General features: G+C 40.4%; 1 protein-coding gene across 6 annotated transcripts in view; it reads right to left on the reverse strand.

Annotated features, from left to right (window-relative positions):
• Nucleotides 1–23,130, reverse strand: part of OSBPL3 (oxysterol binding protein like 3) — a 194,155-nt gene that overhangs the window by 47,009 nt on the left and 124,016 nt on the right. For 4 of the 6 annotated variants that reach the window (XM_018047074.1, XM_018047075.1, XM_018047073.1 and 1 more), the window contains 3 exons: nucleotides 22,232–22,388; nucleotides 9,832–9,962; nucleotides 6,552–6,659 (listed from right to left, as the gene is read on the reverse strand). In XM_018047074.1, the coding sequence (XP_017902563.1) occupies nucleotides 6,552–6,659; nucleotides 9,832–9,962; nucleotides 22,232–22,388 (396 nt within the window). The remainder of the gene's footprint in view (nucleotides 1–6,551; nucleotides 6,660–9,831; nucleotides 9,963–22,231; nucleotides 22,389–23,130) is intronic. The other 2 variants (XM_018047077.1, XM_018047076.1) reach the window with 1 other exon arrangement.

Raw genomic sequence — 23,130 nt, forward strand, 5'->3', positions numbered from 1 at the left:
GTGTTTTCTATGCTATTTGCAAGTGAAAATTTAACTCAAGAAATTGAGCAACTGCACTGTGCTGGTCATGGAGAGATACGATGATGAATAAAACAAGGTTTCTGGCCTGAGTGAGCCAGGGTGCACTCAACACAAAAGCGCTAAGGACATGGGCAGGAAGGAGAGATGAGTCCATGAAGGGGCTTTGGTGGGGAGGGCCTCACAGAAGAGGTGAGGCCTGATACCTTGAGGAAGGAGAATGGATTGAGGATGAGATGCTCTGATTCCTTTGAATCAGAGAAGATTGTTGTCTGAACATCCCAATAGCTCACATTTCTCACAGGGCTGATAAAGGAGCTGCTTCTACATCCTTATGTATCTGATAAAGGAGTCCCAGAATAACTTGGGAAAGAAATGTTAACACGTAATATATCTTTCCAGAAGTTTTATGAGAGCAGGACACACTCCTCAGTCTCCTAAGATGAGGGTGCTATGACCAAAGGGCCCCAGCATTTGTTCATAATTGATAATATCAAGTGGGCAAGTGGTTGCTTAATGGAATGTTTACCTCAGGAACACATTTCAACATATATCCCTTTCTCTTCTAGCCAAACCATTTATTGAAAGGTCCTACCCATTTTAACAACCCTACAACCTTCCATCCCAACAAAGACTTAAATCACGTGAAGATCTATAAATAAGCATCACGGCTGCCCCCTTTAGAGTACAGGTCTCTCCGCAAAAGAGAAGACACAGTAATGAATAACCGAGCTCCCTTAACATTCACTGAAACAACAGAACTGCCCTCTGCCACCTAAGACTCTAATGATTTATTTACTTGTTCTCCTCATTAATTTATTAACAGTCACTCTGGCTCTTTCTGTATCTCCTTCCTCCTGGGCTGATGGGTCAGAAGGATTTCTTGGCTGGATCAACACTGAAAATAGTACAGCTGGCCCTGGCCCTTTCTGCTGTTCCGTTACCCCAGCACCTTCCTGTTGATACCCACCTAAAACTCACAGGACTGCGGGGGCCCTGCCTGCACAGCCCAGTACCTCGTGGATTAAAATACTGACCTAGCCAGTGTAACGCCAGCATACCCCCTTAAGCTGGGGAGGCCTGAGTGGTTATCTATTTTTACATCACAAAAAGAGAAATAAACAGAGAAAAGAGAAGGAAAGGAACACATAATTCCATCACACTAAATCAACCACTATAGGCATTTTGATAAATTTCTCTCTAATCCTTTTAATACATATATCTTTGTTGTGAAATAATTGTCATCGATCTAATGTTATAAACTTCTCTGAACTACACTGCACCATAACTTTTACAATTAACATTTTTTTGGATGTTAACGGTAGTATGTGTTTAAAACAGCATATACCGAAAGATGTAAATAAACAGCACTTAAAATTCATCACCCAGGGACTTCCTTGGTGGTCCTGTGGTTAAGTTCCTGCACTTTCAATGCAAGGAACATGAGTTCAATCCCTGGTTGTGGAATTAAGGTCGCATAAGCCACATGGTGTATGTAACCAAAAATAAATTTAAAAAAAATTTTTAATTGATCACCCAGATGTGGCCCCTATTTAGCCAATCACTGTACTTTCTGTATTAAAATATTTGTGTATAGATTGTTTTTAAGTTTGAAAACCTGGGGTCACACTGTACATAGTCTTCCAGGTTCCTCTGTCTCTGGAATTCTCCAGGCAAGAATATTGGAATGGGTAGCCCTTCCTGCCCTGCAGAAAGATTCTTTATCACCTGAGCCACCAAGATGATGAACAGGTTTGCAGATGTGTCTTTGCTTGTATGTCATTACTTCTTAGAATCAGTTCTCAGAGTAGAATTATTAAAAATGTTTAAGGCAAAATATATATTACCTAATTATATCAAGAAAGAGACACTCTATTTTCTTTATATCTATATAGCCACTGAATACTATAACTTAGAAAAATGTTGTTTTATTCTTACTGCTTTAATTTGTATTTTTTTGTTAAGAATCAGCTTGAATATATTTTTTCTTTAAAAAAATAAACAAACTAGCTTTATATGTATAAATGAGTCACTGGGCTGTATACCTAGAACTAACAAGATATTGTAAATCAACTGTGTGTGTGTGTGTATGTATACTCAGTCCTAGTCCAACTCTTTGCAACCCTATGAACTGTAGCCACCAGGCTCCTCTGTTCATGAGATTTTCCAGGCAAAAATATTGGAGTGGGTTGCCATTTCCTCCTCTAAGGAATTTTCCCAACCCAGGGCTCAAACCCACGCCTCTTGTAGCTCCTGCATTGGCAGGCAGATTCTTTTCCCCTAGTACCACCCAGGAAGCCTGTGAATCAATTATATGCATGTCGTTGTTCCGTTGCCCAGTCATGTCTGGCTGTTTGTGACCCCATGGACTGCCGCACGCCAGACCTCGCTGTCCCTCACCATCTGCCAGAGTTTGCACAAGTTGATGTCCACTCTGTGTGGTAAATCACTAAATCAACTGTGTGCTTAGTTGCTCAGTCATGTCCGACTCTTTGCCACCCCATGGACTGTAACCCACCTGTCTCCTCTGTCCATGGGGATTCTCTAGGCGAGAATACTGGAGTGGGTTGCCATGCCCTCCTACAGGGCATCTTCCCAACCCAGGGATCGAACCCAGGTCTCCCACACTCCAAGCAGATTCTTTACTGACTAAGCCCCCAGGGAAGCCCAAATCAACTATAATTCAATTAAGAAACAACAACAACAACTAGCAGTAGAGTTGTTTAACACTGGAGGTTAGGTCAGCATACACAGGACCTCCCTCTGCATTTCTTTGCACCTTCCAGTGAACTGATAAATATCACAAAATAAAAAAAATTTTTTTTAATTTTCCTTTTGGTATTTTTTTGTGAATAAGGTCATTGTTGAGGACTTAAATTACCTGCTCGTACCTGTTGATTATTTACATATGAAACTCATTTCCACCTATTTAGTATTATCTAAGTCTGTCATTTTTCACTGAAAACGTTTGTTCCTAGTCTATTATTTGACTAATTTTTTCACACACACAACTTCTTTTCCTTAAAAAAAAAAAAAAAAAAAATCCAAATCTCATCAACGTGTCTTTTGTGATTTTTTCAGTTGCTCCCACATTTAGGACATCCTCCCTACTCCAGCCATTTGATAAACATTTAAATCAATATTTTTCAGTTTGAATTTAACTCTGATTCACTAGTGATTTATTTTAGAGTGCAATGGAAAGATTTAAACTGCTTTCAAGCTGTGTCAGCCTATTTATTGAAAAATTCATCTCTTTCCTATTGATTTTTGAGCCTTTCTATCATAAATTTATTTCATTCTTTTTTTATATAAAATGGTGCTATGCCTGAAACAGTTATTCTGTCCCACTCTTACCCCATCACCGCCATATTTTCACTACTGGAGCTTTATCATGTGTTTTACTTGGGGGCTTGGCCTGTCTTTCCTTGCCACGCAGCAGTATGGTGCTGCTAAGGAGACAAGTGCTTGGGACACAATAGAACTGGACTTAAATCCCAGCTCTACCCTTTATTCACTGTGTACCCTGGAAGAAGTCATTTAACCTCTCTGGGCTTTAGTTTCCCTGTCTCTAAAATGAAACTACCATCACCTGTCTCATAGAGTCATGATTAAGATTTTATGAGATAATGCGTTCAAGTGCATATGGAATACAGGAAACAGGTGGTTGAAAGAATCGCATTTCCTCTTGTTTTACATTTTTCTTTCAAGTTCTTGCTTATTTGGTCTCTTAAATAGACTTTAGATATAGTAGGTTATTATCCCCAAAGTCACTTGGCCTTTCATTTGGAATTTAAAAGAATATAAAATAACCCAAGAATTCATAACCTGGTAATAGTAAATGTTCACATTCAGAAATTTTAAATAGAAGTACTTGATAGGATATGAGAGTAGTTTTTGATAGGAGGGGAGAGTTTAGAATCCAAGTAGATTTTAGAACACCAAAGATGAATAATTGGTGCAGCGAAAAGGTAACAGAAGGGAAGCAAAGAAAGAAAGAGGGCCTAAAACCAGAGTACCCTGGGCTGACCCACTATGCGGACTGTCATTCCCATAGTGTTTGAGAAGTGTTTGAGAAGCTACCCAAGAAAAGGACACTGGAGTCTGGCTTTCGGGCTTTGGGCAGCTACTTCTACGCATTCTCTTATTTCCTGAAGGCAACAATGGCTTTTCCTTTACTGGGCAAGTCAGCCTGAGTCACTCTGTGTAAAGCAGGATAAAACATGGACCACAGAAAATCATTGAAAGAGAACTAGATCAATGAGACAACTGCACCATCAATTCAAGACTCCAGAAGGTCACTGTGGAAGGCATGAGTTTGCGGATGTTATGGCTCCTCCTCAAAGGCAACGGAGAGTGTTCAACCTTTGGATATGTTACTTGTGAGATCAACTTAAAAACATGCATTTAAAAAGACCTTTGATTCTGGTTTCCTTTCCCAAATGCAAATAGCCCCAGGTGTATACGTGGAATATAAATTAATAAAGCCATAAATTAAGGGTCAACTTGCCATTTATCTCTTTAACAGCTTGTTAAATAAATTAATGTAATTAGGTTATAATATGCTACTAAGATCATGGCATCCAATCCCATCACTTCATGGCAATAGATGGGGAAACAGTGGACACATGGGCTGACTTTATTTTTGGGGGCTCCAAAATCACTGCAGATGGTGACTGCCGCCATGAAATTAAAAGACACTTACTCCTTGGAAGGAAACTTATGACCAACTTAGATAGCATATTAAAAAGGTTTGTCCGCAAAGGTCCGTCTAGTCAAGGCTATGGTTTTTCCAGTGGTCATGTATGCATGTGAGAGTTGGACTATAAAGAAAGCTGAGCGCTGAAGAATTGATGCTTTTAACTGTGGTGTTGGAGAAGACTCTTGAGAGTCCCTTAGACTGCAAGGAGATCCAACCTGTCCATCCTAAAGGAGATCAGTCCTGGGTGTTCACTGGAAGGACTGATGTTGAAGCTGAAACTCCAATACTTTGGCCACCTGATGCGAAGAGCTGACTCATTTGAAAAGACCCTGATGTTGGGAGGGATTGGGGGCAGGAGGAGAGGGGATGACAGAGGATGAGATGGTTGGATGGCATCACTGACTCAAAGGACATGGGTTTGGGTAGATTCCAGCAGTTGGTAATGAACAGGGAGGCCTGGCGTGCTGCGGTTCATGGGGTCACAAAGAGTTGGACACGACTGAGCGACTGAACTGAACTGAACTGATGCTGCCTGGAAACAGGCACCAACCACCAGAGTGCCATGGTGTTTGGCAGCAAGCCACCTTCAGTGACAGTCAGCCACCATCACTGAGCCCTGCTTCAGCCAATCCACAGATTTATTCAGAAGAGAACCTAACTGGTGAGCATGTTTCTTTGCCCAGGCCTGAAATGAAGGCCCCTGAAGATAACATTTCAGTGCTCTGTCCTGCCGGGGACTCAATTTAGGCCTGGGCTAAAAAGTGATTGAAAAGATCTCTTGGGGGCAGTGAAGATGTAAAGGAATTTCATGGTCAGTCACTGATGTGTATCTCAGAAGATTTGTAACTCAGAAGTAATAAGAAGCCTGCCAGCCCTGAGGAGAGAGGGTACCACCCTCATGAGAAGGGGTCCCCATTAGGTCAGGGTATAGCCTGTGCTTCACATGGAGGTAGATGTCTGAGCTTCTTGGTCTGATTGATTCCAGCATCTTATCTGCCCATCACCCAACTCAACAACATTGCAAGAAGTAAAGGTATTGTGTCAGGGTTTGTTTTCTTTGAGAACAGAAAAAGGAGGAAGATATATTAAACATAGAAACTCCTTTAAAAAATTTACAACCCTTGTATCTGGGCTCAGTCTAATCCACTTGTTAATGAAAAATTTAGCACAACTGAGGCAGGCATATAAGAGATGGCTAAAAACTATTTTGACTTTCACTGCCCTTTTGTACTAATTTTTTTTTTTCAAGTCATCCACTTGGATTTTTCTGAACTTTCTCATTTTAAGCATATTCAAAGAATATTTTGGATAAACATCCCGAGTCTTGAGAAAACATTTTTAACATACTATAAACTGACCAAGACACTTCAGTTGTAATATTTCCCCCCACCAAAGGGTACAGCTGTATTAAAAAAAAAAAAAACCCACAGGAAATGGAGAAGGAAACAGTCATAAAGAAAGCAGAGAGAGATTCTCAGGGGGGGTGCTAGGATTCTATCGGCAGGAGAAAGTGAGGTTTATTCAGAAGTAACAGGAGAAAATATTTGCCTCTTAGTCCCCACTCCAGGGGGACTCCCACTCCCACTTCTATCAAGAGAAAAGGGTGACCCTGAGGAGGATAATGGGGTAAAGAAATAGAAAGGGAAGAAACATCCTGGGGGGAAAAGCAGTTTAGAAATGCAGTTGGCAGCATACGTTCAAGGAGGCCTTAGGAACTGCAGCCGTCATGGTGAGGGGAGCACCCTCCCAGGGCAGCAGGGAGGCTTCAAGGAGAGACAGATGGCACTGCGTGGGAGCAGGGCGGGCGACATTACCGGAGGAGAACCTTACCCACCTCTGCCAGACCGTCACCCGACTTGGCAGCAGCAGGGAGGTCGAGGAGCAGAGACTCGGCATGGATTCTGCATAAGCGTTCTTTAAGATCAGTGTTTTGTGCTAGGGCCTGGAACACGTTAAAAATAGTGGGGCTCTGTTAATCAATGGACGTTTCCAAAAGCACAGCGGTAAGCCCAGTGTGGAGGAGCCCTCAGGGGGGCACCTCCTGGACTTCTTTCTTGAACGTTATCCAACAGGATACTGGTGCTTGGCAGATACAAGCTATTAAACACTGGGAATGCAGACCCTTCTCGACTCTCATTTCCAGGGACGAAAGTAAGGGTTAGTAAGGCTTTCCTTTAGTGGAGAAGGAAATCACACACACCTATAAGCCCTCATTGCTCTTGGTTTCTTGGCCCCTCCTCCTCCTCAGCTGCCTTCAGTCTCTTTGAACAGCTCCCCCAAAGGTTCCAAGCTCCTTTCTCATCTGTAATAAAAACGCTGCTCTCACCTCCATGTGACTGGCTATATTTTAATGTTCTGTCACACTGGTTGAATAGGGTCTTAGAAAGTATGCTGAGAAGTAAGATTTTGCAGAGGATTAATTTTACTGTTTTACAACAGTAAAATTGTATTGATTGTTTTATGTTCATTCTTCATGACTAAGATCGTCTATTTAAAAAAAAATAAAAAGAGAGAGCCCACTTACCTGGATAGGGGCTAAGCACCAGGGCCCTGGGAAGGGGTTGTGAGCTCTTGTCAGCCCACCTGGACCTCTTTTACTTTTTCTCCCTGGGCAGGTCTGAGCCCCCTGCCCATCCTCCCAACTAGGAAGGTAAAGAAAGGTGTTTTCCTTCATGCTGGTTTCCCCTGTGCTTCATGACCAGCGTCCTTCAAATGATCTGTCTTTGAAAGGGACAACTTCACCTGAGTGTCTCCTACCCACTCCCACAATCAGTATCCCAGGTGCATCCCAGGTGCCTGTACACAGATACATCCTGTCCGTCTGTCTTCCCGACTTTCTTCTGAGAAGCTCAGAGCCTTTTCCCATCCATCAGGGCCCATAGGGTACACCTATGAGAGCACAGAAGGATGTTCATATCTCACCCACTGCCTGGATCTCAAAAAAGAGTTTTGGCTTTATTTTTTAGTATCCACAGTTGGAATGAATTATTTGGAAATTCTGAAGGGTCATTTAGGAAACACTGAGTAAATGTGCCTTAAAGCACACAACTACATTTAAAAACCTCTATGGGGCACTCACTTTGGCCAATATATTGCTGGCATCTTACACAGTGGCTAGAATCTCCAGATAGCCTGAAAAACATGCTATTTTAGTAGCTTCTCTTTCCTTTGTGAGCCACAGGCAGGAAGAAAAAACAAAACACAAAGGTTGTACATTCAACACAGATTCATTCTGATAGCGCTGAGATAACTCTCAAATTTTTATTTTTAAAAAACAAGCCTTGAATCTAACCAGGAATCCAAGACAAAAAAGAAGTGAATGATCATTCCATTTTATCTCAACTTTCTAATGACTGTGGCTAGGGACACCATGGCAAAGTGGGTCTCATGGCCTCTACCAGGACAGCAGATTAACAAAATGAAGCTGGACCTCACACAGGAGGAGGGCAGGGACGAGGAAGACCACAGTGAAAGGGACGTTGGGAAGCCCGTCAGCGGTACCTTCTAAATGCACTAAAAGCCAACCTGCTTGGAACAATAAGAAATGCTTTCCCTCCCGCCCTGGCAACCAGTAATCTCTTTATTATCTCTGTATGTTTGCTTTTCCAGAATATCATATGAATGGATCAGTACACAGTCTTTTCAGGCTGGCTTATTCCAGTGAGCAATATCCATTTATGATTCACCCATATCTTGCATGGCTGGAGAGCTCATTTCTTTTTACTGATGAATAATATTCCATTGGGTGGCTGGGCCACAAAGCAATTACACAAATGAATAAAGAAATGCTTTTTACCACTAAAAAATAAACTTAAAAAAAAAGTAAAGAACCACCCTGCTTCTCTCAAACCAAAGTAGCAGACTGTGTGTGACTGACTGTCCATTACAATCTAAATGGGGGTGTTTCTACCTCTCAGCTGACAACATTAAGACTCTAAACATGGAGTCAATCCATGTTATTTTCTATTTCTTTCAAAGATAACATACTGGGAATGTTCAACTGAGTGAATATAGCTTTAAGTACCTTACAATGACAGTATGTATCAATGTTAATGTATTAACAATTAACATGATACCAAAAGCATCACTTTACTTCTCTCGGTAACTTGATGAGTAGAAAGCATAAGTGGGTATTTTCCAGTTCTCTCATTGCTTGAGTTAGCTTCTGAAAACAAGACCCTAAAATTCATCTCCCCTACCTGACCCTACATAGAAAGGTCAGTATCACTTCAGAAGGTAATTGTGTATGCACACACTCTCTCTTTTCATAGTAAGGATTCTACATAGAATTAAAGCATAGAAGCAAATAAGTATGTTCTTTTAAAAGTTCTCCAGCTTTTGAAAGATTTAGAGTGAACAATCAGATACTGTCAGCTATTCAAAATAGAATACTAGGACACTGCACTTCAGTGGAGCCCAGTTCTGAGGAATAAAACTGCAACCAATGGGGAAAAAAGGAGAGAGCGTGACTGACAGGCTGGCTCACTGACAAACATTTGAGGCAGTGATTTTTCTGTTTATTAAGAAGGCACAGTGACTGCCTGACACTCCTTATGACTCATCTCTTTGTGCCCACGGTGGCGGGGGAGCAGGTGAGAGCTAAATGTTTGTACTATCAAATCAAATCACTTGCCTGTCTTTGAAAGAGATAGGCTGTAAATAGGTAAACAGGATTAACCCTGGGCGGTAGAGAAGAGTGTGAATTCAAAGTTTCACTCTGCTGCCTGTATCTGTCAATTTGGAAAATCAGTCAAAGCTTGTGAAATCTTAGGTATGGAAATCTGCAAACCATCAGACTTTGTAAGCATTAACAAACAAATGTCTGTAAGACAAGCACATAACAAAAGCTTTACAAAAACAGAAAACTCAAGATAAATAGGAGGAAACCAAACAGAGTATCTAATGCTCAATGAAATATTTGCTACTAAGATTTGGAGTAGGCTCAGCTTTGGTGTTTAGAATAGGCAGAGCTGATGAAAGCTTAGAATATAATTTGGATAATGTATTTGGTTTTCTCATGAATTTTCAACACAACCATGGCGATGGAAAACATAAAAAGTTCATGAGCCCAGACACACTGTCAGGCATTGCTGTGACGCAGAGATGTAACTTACGGATGACAGGGCATGCTTCAGACCAAGGACCTGGGCAGAGGGGGAGGCAGAAACATCTTGCTCCATCAGTTGCTTCAGCTTCTCTCTCTCCGTTGATATGGTATTAAAAGCTGACCTTAAAGTGAAGTAGACTATAAAGATATAATCATTATAAAAAAGAATAGAGGAAGAGGCATAATTAAAAACAAGAAACAGAGAATTCTTATAAAAGAATTTAGAAAAGTAACAATCATGAATATTTCCATTCAGCAAATGTACCCTACTGTGACTTTAAAAAATATATCTGAAATGTACAACACCAAACGTGAACCCTAATGTAAACCATGGGCTTATGGTGATAATGATGTTTCAGTGCAGGTTTACTGATGCTCAAGAAATGGGCCGCTCTGGTGGGATGTTGATAGTGGACAAGGTTGTGTACGTGTGTATGGGGGAGTGGGTATGGGAACACCAAACTTCTTGCTCAGTTTGCTGTGAACCTAAAACTACTCTAGAAAATGCGATCTATTAAAATTTTGAAAATTACACACATTTGTCAATCCCAAAGTCCCTATCCACTATAAAATTCCATTATGACCTGTTACCAATATATTTTGACACTTGAAAGGACTATACTTTTCAATTATCAACATTTAGTTTTGTTTGTATCCCTAATGACTGGACATGTCTGCAAACACAACTTACTGGGATGTTAGAAGGAACATGGTAACAAGGCAGAGGAGAAACTAGACAGCACCTTAATTTGCTGTCCAAAATTAATCACTAGTGACAGTCAGATAGACTTTGTGTACCTTGGGACTTTCTGTGAAAGTCACACACCGTATTAACAGTAATCTGCAGGGTCTTGTTTTCAGAAGCGAAAAAGACACACTATTATTTTTGTTGAACACCAGCCAAGGACAGGCCATCTGAATCTGATCATGAGGAAACATCAGACAACCCTAGAGTGAGGACCATTCTATTTTTAAAAATTGGCCTGTATTCTTCAAAAGTGTCATTTCATCAAAGAAAAGAGAGACTCAGGAACTGTTCCCAATTAAAGAAGACTAAAGAGGTGTGATAGTTAAATGCAATCTGTGACTACAGACTAGATTCTGTACTGAAGGGGAAAGGGATACTGCTATAATTGACATTTGAATATGAAAGGCAGAATAGGAAAAAGTACTATTTCGATGCTAAATTTCCTGAGTTTCATAACTAAACTGTGGTTAAGGAACAGAATATCCTTATTCTTATGAAATATACCTGATAGTATAAATGTATAAAAAGAGACGATGTATGAATCCTATTTTCACATGGATCAAAAAAATAAACAAACGCACACATATCTGCAAGTGTATGCATGTATGTGTGTGTTTGTGTTTGTGTGTGTGTGTGTAGAAAGAGATAAATGTGGCACACTATTAAAAATGGTGAACTTGGGTAAAGATACCTGAGGTTTTAAATTATTCTTGCACCTTGTCTGTAAGTTTGAGATTATTTCCCAAAAGGTGTTAACTACCCTTTTCCTTATTAGTCTTTTCACCTGCCTGCCCCAGAATTCCCTGCCTCTCAACCTGGCAGTCAGCACTTGGTTCACCTGAGCGAGCGTTTAGGTCCAATAAGAGCTTAGTGTCATTAGGCACTAAGATGCGTGAACTGAAGTTTTAAAAACTGTTCTCAGGTACAGTAAAAAATACACCAAGTTTTGATCATATAGTGTACAAGTTACCTCCAAGGAATAACGCAACTGTCATCTGAATTATTGATCATGGAAATCACATTTGAATATTATCTTTCCAATCTCCTTTATTCTATACTGTTTTAGAAAGGCAGGAAGAGGGAAGAGGCTGATATATACTTCTTCTCTAATGGCCTGGCATACTACTGAATTCCCCAGGGGCTGCATTTTTAGAGGCACTGCTATTTAGGAGTGGCCAATTCAGTATCACAGAAATTAAACATGCATGACTGACTTGCTCCCTTCACTCCACAGCCATGCAGACAAGTGAACCTCTCTCAGTAGGCCATCCCTGAGCTTATCTGAGATTGTGGTGTTTACCCAGACTCAGAACTTTTTCACAAAATCACAGGACAAATAAGGAATTTACTTAAATGCAAACATATTATTAATATGATGCTTCTGGTGACCAAAGATGGGGTCAATAGGTGCTGATTTTTCTAACAGTGTCTATGGAACAAGTTTAAATCTCTGATTTAAACAATTCCATGGAGCAAAATAATGGCCAGCACAATAGAGCCACCAACAGTGTGGGCGCCAGCAGCAGCACTGGGTTCTTCCCAGCTCCAACACTTATTTACTGTAAGACTTCAGACAAGGATATGATGCACCTGAACCCCAGTTTCCTCCCTTGTAAATAGGGACAATAATTGCATTTACTTCATAAGATCATTATGGGGATTAAGTAAGCTAAAGCACTGAACCTAAAGCATCAGATATAATACATAATAAATGCTATTGAAATAATAATATTGATGGTAATAAACATACACAGATGAAAGTGATGATGACTGCAGTCTTTTGAAGTAAGGGCAGCAGTTTTTAGATATCTGAGTCTCTTGCTGGGAAATCATTTATAAATAAATGCACACAGGGTATAAGTTCTATGAATAAGAGACTGACTAGAATCGGTTGAGAATTAGAAGCAGTGGAAGCTCTTAGCTGGCGAGCAACCAGCCCAGCAGCTAACTCACAAACTGCACGTTGGGTTCTATTAGATGGGCATCCCATCCCTGGCAACCCCACAGGATCCCCACGACCATCTGAGTGGGTCCTTGGGGAAACATCTCTTCACTGTTATTTCTTGGTAAGTTTCCTTAGTTTATTATCATAATTCTTTTCATAAAACATTATACTGGTTTCAGTATACAACATAATGATTCAATATTTGTATACATTTCTAAATGATCAACAGAATTGTTAACATCTATCACTTTACATAAGTACAAAAAAAATTTTTTTTTCACCATCATGTTTATTGGATAGACATGGCACTCAGCTGGTTGCCACTGTAACAAATCAATTTCTCTGGCTTTCAGATGGCCTGCATAAAGCAAGGTATTCAACCAAGCTAGAAGAGTGGGGCTTCCCTGTTGGCTCAGATGGTAAAGAATCTGCCTGGAATGCAGGAGACCCAGGTTGAATCCCTGGGTGGAAAGATCCCCTGGAGAAGGGAATGGCTACCCACTCCAGTATTCTTGCCTGCAGAATCCCATGGACAGATGAGCCTGGTGGGCTACACTCCGTGGGGTTGCAGAATCAGACATGATCAAGTGACTTTCACTTACTTACAGAAGATTACTATTAAAAATTTTAAATCAGAATATACACTTTGGCTCAAAATGTACAGCTGACAAGACTGTTGAGGACATAAGACAAGTAGAAAATAACTCACAAAGTCACTATACTTAAAGTCTTAAGTGCTTTCTAAACCACCTGAAAAGGGGGCTCAGGGGACCAAACCAGGCACTAAATTTCTTAAATGACTGTTTAGATCCACTCAGAGGACAATAAAATACTCCTTTACAGCAGTCTAATGATCCAGCACACACAGAGCAACGGTTAGAGGCTGATCATGGGAGACCATATTTACATTAACTACTAATGACACAGGATCCCAGAGGTCAGAAATACCTTCTGTGGCAGAAGTGTTAATTTCTAACATGATACTATAGAAAAATCAAGAGTTAAAAAAAATAGATCTAATGAGTGGATCACATCCATGGGTATCTGATCATAAACAAAGCCATCTATAAAGTTTTAGATGCTCAGAGCTACAAAGAACCTCAAAGATCACTAAGGCCCCCTGCTGCATAGAAGGACCAGCTCCTCTCACCTCTAAACCTTCTTGCCAAATAGCCTTTGGGCTAATGTTTGGAGCATCTGCTGTCCCCTAAAGCCATCCACTTTTTTGTTTTTAGACTCTTCTTGTGTTAAGAAAGTCCATCCTTTTTCTAAGTTAATGTTCACCTCAGTGTCTCTTTGGCAAACAGAACTAGTTCCTCTTTCATGGAGTGTCTGAATATCGAAAGGAATTATGATACCTCTTTTCCCGACTGTCTTTAGCCATTTTCTCAAACACTGTCTCTGTACTAAGAGAGTGCGACATAGGCTGAGCTTTGGACAGACTGGAGCACCATAAGCATCATATGATCGTCACGTCTGACTCTTTGCAACCCTATGGACTTCAGCCCACCAGGCTCCTCTGTCCATGGAATTCTCCAGGCAAGAATACCAGAGTGGGTGGCCATGCCTTCCTCCAGGGGTTCTTCCCAACCCAGGGATCGAACCCAGGGATCGAACCCAGGTCTCCTGCATTGCAGGCGGATTCTTTACCATCCAAGCCACCAGGGAAGCCCCATATGATCGTTACCTTTCCCATTTCCACGGGTTTCCATGCGGTTCTTTTATTGACTTGGACAGTGAGAGCAGAGCTGGCATGTTTGGATGGTGAAAGGTGGTGCTAAAGGACCCCTATACTCCTAATTGCCCGTGCTCTATTGAATATGCTCCAGTTTCTCTACACTAGAAAAGAAAATGCTCTCGAAGAAGACATGAATACCATGGACATGGCTCTATGGAAGCAGTGTGGTACAAGGGAAAGATATTGTGCAATGAAAGAAAGGTGAACTGAAATCCTACCACTTATCACATAGTTGTTATTTAGAGTTTGGACAAATCCTTGGTTTCCATATCTGTGTGTGTGGATAATGCCCATATCTGAAAAGGGCTTTGAGGAAAATGAGAAAACACATTATTATATAGCACCCAACCTACAGTAGGACTCCTTTTTTTTCTTTCTTTTTAAAGAAACCTACATTTTGGTGAATTTTTCTTTGTTTTTCTTTTGGCTGCATCATGTAGCATGTGGGAGATGTTAACATCTAAAATATCTAAGATGATCTCATCTGTAATCTTGTTGCTCTTAATTCTCAAACTACACAGGACATCCATAGTTTTAAAACACTTCCGAGTCCATATTCTACACAAACAGTTCTTTCATTTAGTTATATTAGGTAATTTGATTACTTATTTGCTGATAATTTACATGACTGCAGTTGCTTGGCAGATTTTTATGCTAAATTCTAAATTATGCTTGATAAGTGACCTGGCTTCGTGCATATTTTTTAGCTTTTAATCTTTGAAAATTATATCATTTTGACATATTTGGCTTTTAGTCAATGCTTCCATAAGCTCAAAGCAGTTAACAAATGACCTCTCAATGAAAACTCAACACAGGAAAAGAATTCAGGAACAAAAGAACAGCAAATAATCTAACAGAGTTTCATTTTGTTCTACTTTTGGCCTTTATATTTGTAAATGAAGATTTCTCTCATTGCAAACACCTTTCACAGGTTGCAAGAGACATATTTTAAAAATCTCATTTTTTTTCCTTGCCAAAGCAGAATGTGATTACCTTCTTCTGTTTGGAGCACCCTGACCCCAGTCCTATACTAGTTTTTACTTTCCCATCCTAAATCTGCTCACCATTTCTGCTTCTGCTGCTAGTAGAACACTTTTTCATAAAATCCCATTGCAACAATAAGCAATAATAGTAAGAATAATTTCCATTCAGTGAAAAACAATTATTCATAGAAGACAATTATAGAATTTTTGAGAGCCCAAAGAGTCAGGACGACTATTTCAGGACATTTAACAAATGAGGCAACTGAGACCCAGAGAGGTTAATCAGTGAGGTGAAAGTCCCACAGCTAGTCAGTAACAGAGGTGGCTTAGTCTAACACAAGTTTTCTGACTTAGCTGGTGTAGAGGGTTAGCTCCAAAGAGGCTTACTGTTTGCATTGTTTGCTGATGTATGTCTCCCAGGAAGTTCAGTTCCAGACTGGCAATAGCTGATAGCAGTTTGGGGAGGAGGGAGAATTTCCATAATAACATTGAAAATCTTTAAACCATTACGTTAAACAAAGCTGACAGATTTCCCTGCTGCAGGACTTATCAGAGTCTTTAATATTTACTGTTTCTGGTGTAAATGCAAAGCAGATTATAGTCAGGGAATTTTGTTTTTTAAAGTGTTTTTTGGGCAATGTGTTCCATGATATACATTTTGGTATATGTAAAATTCCAAGGACAGAGAAGCCTGGTGGGCTACAGTCCATGGAATCACAAAGAGTCAGACACAACTAAGTGCGTATGCGCACACACATACGCACACACAAGCTAATTATTAGTAAGGCAAATTATTTACACTTTTAGATTTTAGTACATTTTGTTCTAAAATGTACTAAATGTACTAAATGTTCTAAATGTACATTTTGCTTGTGTGTGAACACAGACACAAAGGCAGACACATGAACCAATGACACACCATAAAATCAAACTTATAGTCTACAATATACTACACTTTTTAGGATGGGTGTATATTGATTTTCTACCACCTGATCCAACTTCTATGAAACAGGGAGAATTCAGATGTATTTAACATGTTGAAGAAAAAGTAGGTAATACAGACTATTTACAACACCAGTGGAACTCTTGCCTTGAGTTCAGCTGTTTTGAAATCACAGTCAATAGATTAGTGATACAGTTTAAAAAGTACAATAAAAATTGTCAGTAACAAAACCAGGCTTACAAAGGAAGAAAGGTCAAGATGCTTCAAAAGTATGATTGGAAGTGAGAAAGAAAGCAAGGTCACAGGACATAGAGGGAACCTGAGAACTGTCTTAATTTTGTGAGGCCGCTGAGTTACAACCTGTGTAAATGTAACTCCCTGAGATCTTCCAGTCTGGGCAAGAACACTAAAACCACAGGAATGAAACCACACTTGCTGGGCTGCTTGTAGAATTTGCTATCTGCAAGGCCATGGGGCTCAGGTTGAAGTTGAAAAGGTGCTCCTGGACCTTTTCTCGGAACAGAAATCGTGCAGCCAGCTGGTTTTCACAAAGCCGAAAGACAGAGCAGCTGGCTGATGCCCATGAGCTTGCATGAGGTCGGGCCCGCGGGCTGGAGGATGGGACCAGTGTATCCAGTCAGTATAGCAACCGCTGTCCTGCTGAGGAAACAGCTTCTTCAAGGTAGGTAAAATTAAGCTAGTTCTCTTCTGCAGGGAGGCATTATCTTCTCATTTTTAAAAGGACAGCTCATATTAGTAAAAAGTAATGGCATTGTGTATACAAATTCCCTCCCACACAACCTAAAATGAAACAACCTGATTACAAGGAGTCCAGAGAACAAAAAGTGGGATGTATGAAGATCTTTAAAGGGGTTGGGGCAGGTAATTCTTCCCATTTTATAGATAAATCGTACAACTGCACCGCAAAACATGGACAAAGTTCTAATGGTCGCATGGACAAAGAGTTTGAGGTGGGAATTTGTAAAAAGCATAAAATGGTTTCCTTATAACCAACACATTTTAGATTTAGAAGGTAAGGAAAGAGGGAAAGGAATCAGTGATATAAAGGGAGGAAAATTCTGGGCGATAAGAGGAAACAGGAAATGTCTTCTCTTATTTCAAGCACTGTCCTCCCATTTAATTAATTTTTAACTCATTTTCTCCTTTAAAAAATGATAATATATGAAAAAATTTTTAAAAAGCAGAAAGAAGATAATACAAAGAATGCTCAAACTACTGCACAATTACACTCATCTCACACACTAGTAAAGTAATGTTCAAAATTCTCCAATTCCAAAATTCTCCACAGTTCACAATACATGAACTGTGAACTTCCAGATGTTCAAGCTGGTTTTAGAAAAGGCAGAGGAACCAGAGATCAAATTGCCAACATCTGCTAGATCATCGAAAAACCAAGAGAGTTCCAGAAAAACATCTATTTCTGCTTTACTGACTATGCCAAAGCCTTTGACTGTGTGGATCACAATAAACTGTGGAAAATTCTGAAACAGATGGGAATACCAGACCACCTAACCTGCCTCATGAGAAACCTATATGCAGGTCAGGAAGCAACAGTTAGAGCTGGACATGGAACAACAGACTGGTTCCAAATAGGAAAAGGAGTACATCAAGGCTGTATACTGTCACCCTGCTTATTTAACTTATATGCAGAGTACATCATGAGAAATGCTGGGCTGGAAGAACCACAAGCTGGAATCGAGATTGCCGGGAGAAATATCAATAACCTCAGATATGCAGATGACACCCCTCTTATGGCAGAAAGTGAAGAGGAACTAAAAAGCCTCTTGATGAAAGTAAAAGAGGAGAGTGAAAAAGTTGGCCTAAAGTTCAACATTCAGAAAACTAAGGTCATGGCAACTGATCCCATCACTTCATGGCAGATAGATGGGGAAACAGTGGAAACAGTGGCAGACTTTATTTTTGGGGGCTCCAAAATCACTGCAGATGGTGAGTGCAGTGAAATTAAAAGACGCTTACTCCTTGGAAGGAAAGTTATGACCAACCCAAATAGCATATTCAAAAGCAGAGACATTAGTTTGCCAACAAAGGTCCATCTAGTCAAGGCTATGGTTTTTCCAGTGGTCATGTATGGATGTAAGAGTTGGACTATGAAGAAAGCTTAGCGCCGAAGAATTGATGCTTTTGAACTGTGGTGTTGGAGAAGACTCTTGAGAGTCCCTTGGACTGCAAGGAGATCCAACCAGTCCATCCTAAAGGAGATCAGTCCTGGGTATTCTTTGGAAGGACTGATGCTAAAGGTGAAACTCCAATACTTTGGCCACCTCATGTGAAGAGTTGACTCATTGGAAAAGACTCTGATGCTGGGAGGGATTGGGGGCAGGAGGAGATGGCCACCTGACCTGCCTCTTGAGAAACCTATATGCACGTCAGGAAGCAACAGTTAGAACTGGACATGGAACATCACCGACTCGATGGACATGAGTCTGAGTGAACTCTGGGAGTTGGTGAAGGACAGGGAGGCTTGGCGTGCTGCAATTCATGGGGTCGCAAAGAGTTGGACACGACTGAGCAACTGGAGTCTCCATCACTAAAACACTGGTATATATCCTTCTAGATTTTTAAATATGCCTATATATATCAGATTTATATATTTTCCCCAAAAAACAGGATCATGCCTTGTATCTTTTGCTACTGCAGTCCATGGGTCACAAAGAGTCAGACACAACTGAGTGACTGAACTGTGTGTATCTTCCAATACCTATAAAAATAACCCTGGCTAATTCTATCCGTAAGGGCACTGGGACAGCAGGTGAGAAGCACAGACTCTGGGGTCAGGCAAGTTAGGGTTCAAGTCTGTTTGGCTACTTTCTACCCTGGGACCCTCACAAAGTTCTTTGGCTTCTCTAAGTCTCAGATTTCTTATCTGTGCACTGATAAGAGGTTACAGTCATACCTACTCCATGGTATGAATTCAAGAAATACTGCATGTTAAGTTTTTATTAGCAAACACCTGGCATGACACTATGTGTTCAATGTAAGGTAGATGATATTATTATTAATGTAGCTGTTAAGTATTCCATTATATGATTACACTGCAGTTTAAAAATTGAATCTCTTTATTGTCAGGCATTTAGGTTATTTCCATTTTTTTTTTTTTAATTTTCTATTCTGTAATTTCACAGTAAGTTGCAACAACAGTACAGAGAAGCCCTGGGTGCCCTACCTCCAGTTTCCCACAGTGGTAACATCTTACATAACTTTGGTACTACATCTAAGCCACGAAATGAACGTTGGTATAATCTATGGCTCTGATTCTGATTTCACAAGTTTGACAGGCTCTTGCTTGTAAATATGGGTATAAGTATCAGGCAATGCAATTATATCATATGTGTAGATTCACGGACTCACCACCAAAATAAGGATAGAGAGTTTTCCATCGCCACCAAGATTCCTCTTATTACCAGCCTTCAGAATCATACTTTCCCTCTTTTCCTCTTCCTTGTCCCTGACTCCTATAACCACCAGTCACTTTTCCATTTCTACACATGGATCAATTCAACAGTGTTAATAAGTGTAAGCACACACTATGACACCTTTTGAGATTGGCTATTTCAGGTCAGCATGTTGTGCTTGAGAACCCGTCCAGAGTGGCCTGTATCCACAGTTGATTCCTTTTTATTGCTGAGTAGTGAATAGTGTTCTGTTGTATGGATATAGCACCTTTTGTTTAACCATTCATCTGCTGAAGGATATTTGGGTTGTTTCAGTCTTTTGCTAATACATCTGCTGTGAACATTTGTGTATAGGATTTTATATGGACTTAAGTTTACATTTCTTTGGGATAAGTGCCTAGGAATGTGAACACTGGGTTGTATTTGAAGTGCACGTTGGTTTTATAGAAAACTGCCAAACTATTCTCCAGAGTGGCTGTATCATCTTGCATTGTCACCAGCAATATATGAGAGATCCAGTTTCTCTGTATCCTCATCAGCTGTCTGTACTTTTTTTTAAAATTTTAGCTATTCTAATGGTACATAATAATGTCTCATCATGGTTTGCATTTGCATTTTCCTAATGATATTGAAGGGCTTCCCTGATGGCTCAGTGGTAAAGAATCTGTCAAATGCAAGAGACATGGGTTCAATCCCTGGGTAGGAAAGATCCCCTGAAGAAGGAAATGGCAACCTGCTCTAGTATTCTTGCCTGGGAAATCCCATGGACAGAGAAATCTGGTGGGCTACAGTCCATGGGGTCACAAAAATGCTGGACACGACTTAGTGATTAAACAACAAATGATATTGAAAAATCTAATTTTTTATATGAACAGTGCTACAATGGACATCTTTGGATAATTTTAATTTAACTTAATTTATGTATTTTTGGCTGTGCTGGGTCTTCATTGCTATGTGGGCTTTTCTGTCTTTGCGATGAGCAAGGGCTGCCCTTCACTGCAGTGCACAGGCTGCTCATGGGAGTGGCTTCTCTTGTTGCAGAGCACACGCTCAAGGGCGCTCCGGCTTCAGTTGTTGCAGCACAGGGGCTCAACAGTTGCAGTTCCTGGGCTCTAGAGCACAGGCTCGATAGTTGTGGTGCGTGGGCTTAGCTGCTCTGCGGCATATGAGATCTTCCCAGACTAGGGATCAAACCTGGGTCTCCTGCATTGCCAGGTGGATTCTTTACCACTGAGCCACCATGCGAGCACATGTCTTTGGATAACTTTTAAGTTAATTCCTGTGAATGAATTCTTGAAAGTAGAACTGCTGAACAGATAGATTTTCTTTAAAAGTTGAAACATGATGTCACATGGCCCTCCAGAAAAGTACTAATTTACATTCTCATCACTCTCATATAAATTGCTCAGCCTTTAAATTATTCCTAAGGCTCTCACCTTCTTCCATACAAGTTAAAGAGAGACTTTTGCCAATGCACTCCCTATTACTAATAAAATAAACAAAAAATAAAAATTAGATTGCCTGAAATCCTAACTGGACATGGAACAACAGACTGGTTCCAAATAGGAAAAGGAGTACATCAAGGCTGTATACTGTCACCTTGCTTATTTATCTTCTATGCAGAGTACATCATGAGAAACACTGGGCTGGAAGAACCACAAGCTGGAATCGAGATTGCCGGGAGAAATATCAATAACCTCAGATACGCAGATGACACCACCCTTATGGCAGAAAGTGAAGAGGAACTAAAAAGCCTCTTGATGAAAGTGAAAGAGGAGAGTGAAAAAGTTGGCTTAAAGCTCAACATTCAGAAAATGAAGATCATGGCATCTGGTCCCATCACTTCATGGCAAATAGATGGGGAAACAGTGGAAACAGTGTGACTTTATTTTTGAGGGCTCCAAAATCACTACAGATGGTGACTGCAGCCATGAAATTAAAAGATGATTACTCCTTGGAAGGAAACTTATGACCAACCTAGAAAACATATTTAAAAGCAGAGACATTAGTTTGCCAACAAAGGTCAGTCTAGTCAAGGCTATGGTTTTTCCAGTGGTCATGTATGGATATGAGAGTTGGACTATGAAGAAAGCTGAGCGCCGAAGAATTGATGCTTCTGAACTGTGGTGCTGGAGAAGACTCTTGAGAGTCCCTTGGACTGCAAGGAGATCCAACCAGTCCATCCTAAAGGAGATCAGTCCTGGGTATTCTTTGGAAGGACTGATGCTAAAGCTGCAAGTCCAATACTTTGGCCACCTCATGTGAAGAGTTGACTCATTGGAAAAGACTCTGATGCTGGGAGGGATTGGGGGCAGGAGGAGAAGGGGATGACAGAGGATGAGATGGCTGGATGGCATCACTGACTCAATGGACATGAGTTTGGGTGAACTCCAGGAGTTGGTGATGGACAGGGAGGCCTGGCGTGCTGCAATTCATGGGGTCGCAAAGAGTCGACACGACTGAGCAACTGAACTGAACTGAAATCCTAATAGAGCAGAAAATGAACCAACTAAGAGTCCTTTCTCCAAGGACTTTCCCACATTCAGACAAGCACATAATACTTTCATCAAACACAATGGAAGAAAGAAACACAAAAAAGAAAGAAAACTCATTTACCTTTATGGGCAATATGACACAGATCCTCTTGCATTTTAGAAAACTCTGATGAGGTTTCAGAGCCATCAGAATAATTTTTCTCTTCTCCAAAATCTAGTGTAGACAAATTAGGATTGGAGGAATGCAGTCTTATTGGGCCAGAAAAAGGCTTAGGTACCTGAAGTGACACCAAAGGGGGATATTACTTTTTAGATGTGAGTTGCTTAGACTATTCACTTGTTTCTAAGATTGGAAAGTAGAGAAAAAGAACATTCTACAGAACATTTTTTTTTAATTGAGTGATAACTTTCAATAGGAAAACACTTGCCATGGCAACTTCCACTGGCTTCTTATGAAATACAATTGAGTGAGAAATCACATTTTTAATTGGAGATGATCATAACTGCAAAGCTATAGGTTTAAAATGACAGCTAAAGTGGCCAGGCTCTTTCTCATTTATATTCAATTCCTTCCTCCTTGCAATAATCACCCAGGATCTAGGTTGCTAATATTAATAGTTAATGGAGTAGGTTTAAAAATGTTTTCTTTATTACCACCTGGTGCTTCTACAAAACAAATCACTTTCTCAGATGTTTTGAACACAAATCTCTCTTTGCTTTGAAAGTATTTCAATTCAATCCATAAAGTGCTTTAAACCAGAGTTACATAAGAGTATAACAGTTTCTGTAAGTTCCTGATTTATTTTGACCCTAATAATGCTGAAATTTAATATATAATGACTGAGCTGCAAATCTTGGCTTAGCTGTGCATTGGAAAAGTCAGCAGTTAGTGTTATGCAGTGAACTTCTGATGGAAGGTGGGAAGGGTGGAGAGAAGAGACAGTCTATACAATGTCCTGCTCCCGAAGACTCTGGCCAGTGGGCTCGGAGGGATGGTGAGTCCACTGAGCCACAGAAAAG

This window comes from Capra hircus, chromosome 4 (assembly GCF_001704415.2).
Source record: "Capra hircus breed San Clemente chromosome 4, ASM170441v1, whole genome shotgun sequence".
Classification (NCBI taxonomy): Eukaryota; Metazoa; Chordata; class Mammalia; order Artiodactyla; family Bovidae; genus Capra; species Capra hircus.